General features: G+C 41.9%; 2 protein-coding genes across 2 annotated transcripts in view; one reads left to right on the top strand and one right to left on the bottom strand.

Moving 5' to 3' along the window:
• Nucleotides 1–4,068, top strand: part of LOC133996697 (protein shisa-7-like) — a 23,931-nt gene extending 19,863 nt beyond the window's left edge. The window contains 7 exon segments of the mRNA XM_062436313.1: nucleotides 1,434–1,531; nucleotides 1,533–1,631; nucleotides 1,633–1,817; nucleotides 3,458–3,638; nucleotides 3,641–3,748; nucleotides 3,750–3,771; nucleotides 3,812–4,068. Coding sequence (XP_062292297.1) covers nucleotides 1,434–1,531; nucleotides 1,533–1,631; nucleotides 1,633–1,817; nucleotides 3,458–3,638; nucleotides 3,641–3,748; nucleotides 3,750–3,771; nucleotides 3,812–4,068 — 950 coding nt within the window.
• The window catches only part of LOC133996494 (major histocompatibility complex class I-related gene protein-like), a 636,344-nt gene that overhangs the window by 176,462 nt on the left and 452,660 nt on the right, over nucleotides 1–7,222 (bottom strand). The gene's annotated exons all lie outside the window — the stretch shown is intronic.

Raw genomic sequence — 7,222 nt, 5'->3', positions numbered from 1 at the left:
GTGAAGGAAAAGGGAAGAGAGAGTAGAGAGGTGGCTGGTTAAAGGTCAGGTTTAAATTGGCTCTTGGGGAGCCGCTTCCATGGAAATGCTTTGAAGATTAAAGCAGCAGCAGAATCACTGAATCTCACTATTAATGAAGCTCACTCACTGTTCCCTCCCTCTTTACATTCCAGTCTTCTTTATTTCATGTCGTCATCCTTCTCTCATCACCGTAACTCTCTTTCCTTATGTTTCACCCTTTCTCTCTTTCTCACCTTCGTTCCTTTATTCTGTTATTTTATTCTCTGTTTTTGTCGTTTCCTCCACTCTTCTTCTTCTCTCTCTCTCAGTTACCTCCGTTTCACCTTTGACCCCTCCGTCCTCCTCTGACGTCCTCTCCTCTTTATACTCGTCTCTTCTATTTTCTGCTGCTCATCAGTCACAGCTTCTTTCATTCGTCCTTTTTTTTGTCATTGTCCTGTTTTAGGGACAATTAGGCCGCTTGTCTCATGTCTGTCATCTTTTGTTATTTCTTCTTCTTTCTTTCTTCCCAGTTTATGTGCTTTACTCTCCTGTCCTGTTCACTTTTTTCTCCTCTTTTACAATCATTTCTTTTGTGGTTCAAAGTTGTTTCTTGACCTTTAAGAAAAGTAGCTTTCAAACATCTTGTTTTATCTTCATCAATGGACTGGAGTTTAAATTTAATAGACTTAAAAGTGCTCAGAGAAAGAAAGGAAATTGATAGATGTATAGATAAACTGTTGATGAATCTCATGTGATCTGATTAAACCCTCCAGAAAGGCCTCTAACCTGATTATATTTGGGGTTTTTAGACTGTATGTTGGAACAAAAAAGTATTTAAAGATTTCACTTTTGGAAACTGGACATTTTGACCAATTTTTTTACATTCGAGAGCTGTAAAAACACCTTAAAAACTTTTATTTTAGCCTTAAATTTGACGACTTATCCTCATGTGACCTATAATATACAGAAAAATGGAAGTATTTTATCTTTTTAAAACATTTTTATGCAGCTGATTCACATTTTTTTTAATGTTTACTCAAAAATTTAAAAACCACCATTCAAAAATACAGTTTTTTCACATTTAATACAGTTTAATTATTATTATTTAATTAACATTAAGTGATATCATTATGTGGTATGTAACATTGGACTGATATAATATTTATATAAAGTGTGATTATTAATGGGTTTTTTTACATCAACAAAAAGCCTAAAAACTGAAGAATTAACTCTCTCTGCTCTCTGAAAGCTTCATTAAGGATTAATCTTAATCTATTAATGACTAATTTGAGATTCAGAGATTAAGTATAGAGACTAATTATGAGAGGATATTGTGGAATAGCAGAATATGAACAGTATGTAAGTGTTAAATAATCATTCATAGCAGCCCTCTTTATTTAATCCTCTCTGTGTGTTTCCTCCTGAATCAGAGAAAGAACTGGACGAGTACTCCGGCTACTACTCCTCCAAACGTCGCTCCAACAACGCTCCCCCGTCCTTCCACTCGTCGCAGCACCACCTGCCGTGGGGGAGGCGACTACACGCTGGGCTCCAGAGGCACGCTTCCCCTCCACGGATCCCGTCCCCGTCTCCACATCCCGGCCTCCACTCCCAACCCGTACCCGCTTCCCCGCCCAGACGCAGTACACCAGTTCCGCCTTCGACAGGCCGCCGCGCCGCGTCCGCTCCCAGGACCAGCTGATGGCGCTCGGAGAGGGAAACACTTTGTCCCGCCTGTCCAAGAACCAGCAACACCAGTACTACAAAGCCATGATGAGCACCAGCAGGAGCTCCACCTCACAGACGCTCCGCAGGTGAGAGAAAAAGATAAGATGGAGAGATGAGACGAGATATGAAAGATCACAACGATATGAGATGATGGAGAGAGATTTCATTAAGAAAAACATCAAATTAAATAATTAAGCATAGAATAAGATACTTTAATTAAACATTTAAGCTTCTGACAAGATGATGGTACATTGAATTAAAGTTGCATAGGACAGAAAGTCTCTTTACCTCATTTGACTTCTTAAAGCGTCTCTTTGCTACTTCCTCCTGCAGCTGCAGAGATGTTAAAGCCTCATTCAGCCTGTTGGTCCATGTGCACGACAGATCTCTGCACTTGTTTAGTTTGCGGTCTTCTGACTGGTTTAAAGTAGGAAACGCTTTGTTGTTTTGTTGTCCCCGTTGCCCCGGGAGACGTCTATATCGATCACATCTAATCAAACCACATCACACTGACTCGGCCGCGGGTTTTGGAAGCGTAAAACTCATACTAATTTATGACTGAGGATGTTTTAACTTCGACTTTAATTGTTGTTTATTATTCAGTCACAAATATTTTAGGTGATCTAGAAATACTTTGGAAGGATGTGAAACTCATTTCAATCTGGGAAGTTTCTGATGTCATCTAATTCGTACTTCTCTGTTTAATGTTGGTCTGCTTCTTCGGAGCAACTACATCAGTACAAGTGCTATAAAAAGCTCTTTAAATAAAGTCCACGACTTGCGGCTTGATTCTGACTCTGGACCACGTTGCCATGACTCCCTGGCTTCCTCTGCAGGTGAAGGGATAGCTTGATTATTGATTATTATTTTCATGCCTTTATTTGGGTAAGTATCTGGCAGAGAGGCCGACAGGAATCAGGGATTGATCTGCAGCATAGGTCACTGGCTGGAATCGAACCAGGGACGCTGTGATCATGTAGCATGCACGCTAACCACTCGACCACCAGGGTCAACTTTCTTGATGCAGAAGACATAAAATCAATCCCAAATCCTTCACCTGAAGCACTGGAGACTGAACCTAGAAGAGCAAAAGTTATCAGTAGACATTTAGAGTGGTTTCTTCTACAATGAGAGCAGGGTAAGTGCAAGAAGATAATTGAAAGGGGGAAGAAGACAAGGGAACAACAACAACAACAACAACAACACAAAACTCTCAAAAAACAACATTAATCTGATCATTTAAAGCAACGTCCAGAACACATGACTGTCCACTAACAGGTCCCAAATACATTAGACTGGCTATTAACGGACATTCTTGGTGGTTTAGCAGTTTTTAAGTACATTACAGATTTTGAAAGATGTGTAAGGGAAACTAATTTGTATTAAAATGACATAAAATATATGTTCAGTGACATCTTTAACCCTTACGTACTGTTCAGGTTCTAATTTGACACTGTTTTTTACATTGGAGATAGAAAAAAACCCCATTAAAAACGTTTCTTTTTGGCCAGAAATTTGACGACTTATCTTCAAGTGACCCAGAATATACAAAAAATGGAAATATTTTACAACTTTCTAAACATGTTTTTAGTGCAGCTGATACACAAAATTACACAAACACACTTATGTAGAGAGATTAATTATGAGGAGATATTGAGAAAAGCCTGAATATGAACAGTATGTAAGGGGTTAAAAGCACGGGGAATAAACAAATCTGTGGTTCCAGGTCCCATGAGAGGCTCCTGGTTTCCCCCGATCGTCTGGAGGAGCGGCTGATGACGGTGGGCATGATGGTCGGAGGAGTCGACAGAGGGCCGGGCAGCGGGATGGTGCCGACGATGGGTCGACTCAGCCACCACCAGAAGGCCCAGTCGCAGCAGAACATCTGCGTCACGCCCTCACATGGATCGCCACCCACATGATAAAGATGAACTCCCACCCGTCGTCAGGCCACGAGCACGAACGCAGCTCGGCCGCCATGCCTGGGATGGGCATGCACGGTGGCTGGGAACCCCACGGGGGGCCACGGGGGAGGTGGAGGTGGAGGAGGAGGAGGGAGGAGGAGGTGGAATGGTCGGAGGTGGAATGGTCGGAGGTCACCCCAACGCTCGACGGATGGCGTTCGCAAGCAAGAGGCAGAACACCATCGAACAGCTCCACTTCATCCCCGGAGGAGGAGGAGGAGGAGGGGGAGGAGGGCAGGGACTGCGGACTGGCAGTAAGAACGAAGTGGACAGTGTGAAGGAAGAGCGAGGTTGTAAAAAGAAGCCCGAAGAGGCAGACGGGAACGAGAGACGAGAGATGAGAGGAGGAAAGGGAAGTGGTGAAGCATTTTAGTGGGAAGATGAAGTGAAGAGATGAGCAGAAATAGACAAAAAGTAACAGAGAAAGAAACAAGGACGAGCTTTGATCTCTGCTGGCTGCTTCATAGAGACGCTGAGATCGAGCAGCAATCAGGCCCCCCCCCCCCCTACACACACTTTAACCCCACCTTAACCCCCCCTCTTACACTCCTTCCTATAAAGAAAAGTGGTGGATGACATTAATCTCATAGTGAGTCTAGCCAATTGATTATCTCCTTGTCACTTCTTTGTGGTTTTTTGGGGCGAAAAAGAGAATATTCAGCCATTCTCTGCAAAGGGAAGAAATGTCTAAAAAAAAGAAAAAGAGCAAAAAATGTGTTATGAGTGCAGTTAAAAGGCTGCTGGGTGACTTTCTATTGATGGATACCCACTGACTCAAATTTGTTAAATGGTCCTTGAGTTTTATTGCGCTGTCCTCTGAGTCCTCGAGTCTTTGAATCCACGGAGGTTGGATGGAGAGCGCGCTGAGGCAGAGACAGACAGATCTGCTTGTCTTTGTATTTATAGAGGTATTTAAAAACCAAACTGTTGCTTTTGTATTGAAATTAACCTATGAATAATAATAATAACAATAATAATAATAATACTAGTATTAACATTACTGAGCCCTGTAGGACTTTGTGTATACTTGGTTGAAAACATTTATCTTTTATTATTATTATAGCCAGCCACTTTGTAACTTGATGGCTGGACACGTGAGCCGCCTGTCATTTGATTTCTCCAGGGTTTGATGATTTGGACCGTCACGAATAAAATAAAACATGCTCTGCAAAAAAATGATCTCGCCAAGTTACGGTTAGCAGTCACTGGATTGCTTTTTTTAATGGCTTGATTTGCTCTAGATAGAAATTAACAGAAACAAATACTTACATTCATACAAACTGCCATAAAAGGCCCATTCACACCAGCATTTAAATGGCTCCAATTTCACTGTGAAATCAACTGATTGCAATGAAATTAATGTAAATTTTGTGGTGTAAAAAACTCAAGTTTGGTCGACTTTTGACACCAGAATTTGCGCCTTTGTTTAAACTGGAGAAGGCTACTTGTTTATTAGCTGTTGAAGCGTTTACTTGTATTTAAACCTCCTTTTTTTCGTCGTATAACCTGCTCTACAAAGCGTGAACGGTTTGCAGACACTGGAGTGCGTCTTTTGCAGAAATTGTGTGACTTTATTGTCCTGTAAGTGACTGAAAGCTGTTGTTTTTTCCCTGCTTCAGTCACTTTTTATTGAATTAAATGATGTACAATCGTGCCAGTGGTGACAAAACAACCCAGTATAGAGAAGTCTGGGGAGATATTGTGACTAAATATGGCCAGCCAATAAGCCATGTGATTAATCCATAGACTGTATATAAAATGGACGTAACATCCGTGACGTCACCCATTGGTTTGTGGACTGCTGCTTGGAGGCCAATAGTTTCGGATCTGAGCAGCGCCATCTTGAAATTTTCCGGTGCATGCTGGGAAAAATAAAAACACGGATTCTACTTATATGGGCATCAGGAGGAGCATGAGGCGCCCTCCTGAACCTGTGAACCAATCAACCTATCAATCATGACGTAGCCACGCCCTAATGCATACCCTGCTTTATCGTCAAATATAAAATCAGGGAGGCCAAAATTTCACAAATGAACATCATACTGCATTGAAGAAGGCTTTAAACTAGCGATTGAGACCATAAACACATTTGAAAACGTTTACTGAGGTTAGAAATCAAGTGAGAAGTTGGTGAATTCTCCATTGACTTGTATAGAGACGGAAGTCCTTTTGACACCAAAACGGTCGCCCCCTGGTGGCCTTTTGATAGAATGCAGTTTTAAGTTACTTCCGCGTGGCATCATTTCAGAGGACCGAACTCCCCGCCTGGATTAATCCCAACGTCACCAAAAACCAACGTGCCACTTTCTGGTGTGACTGGGCCTTTAAAAAAAAAAGTTTTAAAAATCCTCTTTGGAGTATGAATTTAGCTAGCTTAAAGCCTGTACTGTGAAATCTATAGTGGGTGTGCCATCTTATGAAAACATTGTGCTGTGACCCTTTTTGCGTATTAATTAGTGTAAAAAAAAATTATTGGAATTAGACCCTAGACCGTCATTGAGAAGAAGAACCCATCTCATACAAAAAAACTCAGTATGGGTCAAACATTAGCGCACAGAGAGAGAGAGAGAGAGAGAGAGAGAGAGAGAGAGAGAGAGAGAGAGAGAGAGAGAGAGAGAGAGTCGAGGGGTTTCACTAATAATCCACTCTGCTTCTACGATGCCACATGTTAAAGTTCAGCTGCTCACCTCGTATGAAGGGAAAAAGGGGGGCGGACAGGTTCACAGCAGGGGGGGGAAGGGTGGAGGGTGGAGGGGGGGGGGCAATGGACACTTCACACCAAGGGCTATACCGAATTATCTTTGTGTGTCTGTGCTCTGTACAGTGTCCGCTTCTCTCTTTTTATTTCTTTCATTTTCTCTTCTGCGTGACGGTTGTCGGGAGGCATGCTTTGTGCAAACTGTACGTTCACTGAGTTTTCATTCTTCCTTCCTTCTTCTTCTTCTTCTTCTTGTTCTTCTTCTACGTCTTCTACTTCTTCTGGTTGTTGTAGAAGTGTGGAGAGAGAGAAACATATATATATATATAAAACACGATGCAAAAAGGAGGAAATTCTGCAACATCTTGTGTACACCACCACCACCACACACACTCCACCCCCTTTTTTTGGTGAGATTTTAAGGGACTTTTTATGTAACATTAAAAACACACATGACCACTGTTTGTTTGTTTGTTTGTTTGTTTGGAACACCATCGAAGAAGAAAGGTGGTAATGTTGATGTCATATTTTGTATAATTCCCTGTTTTTTTGTTTGTTTTTTGGCTGTGAGATGGACCTTCTAGTCACTCAGACTTTATTTCCTCTTTAAGGGGGTTTATAAGGGACTCATAAGGCCTTGTTTGAGCCCCCCCCCCCCCCCCCCACCCCTCCTCTGAGTTTGCATTTCGATAAAGACAGACATGATTGATAAACCGAGCAAAGCTTCCTGCCATTTTTCCCCCTTTTTTTCATGTGCTCATGTGTTCATGTTTTACGATTCCCCTCCTCCATCAGACTAACAAACATTCTTATTATCATGATATCTTTC

This window comes from Scomber scombrus, chromosome 16, assembly GCF_963691925.1.
Source record: "Scomber scombrus chromosome 16, fScoSco1.1, whole genome shotgun sequence".
Classification (NCBI taxonomy): domain Eukaryota; kingdom Metazoa; phylum Chordata; class Actinopteri; order Scombriformes; family Scombridae; genus Scomber; species Scomber scombrus.
This window is presented reverse-complemented; position numbering and strand designations above follow the sequence as displayed.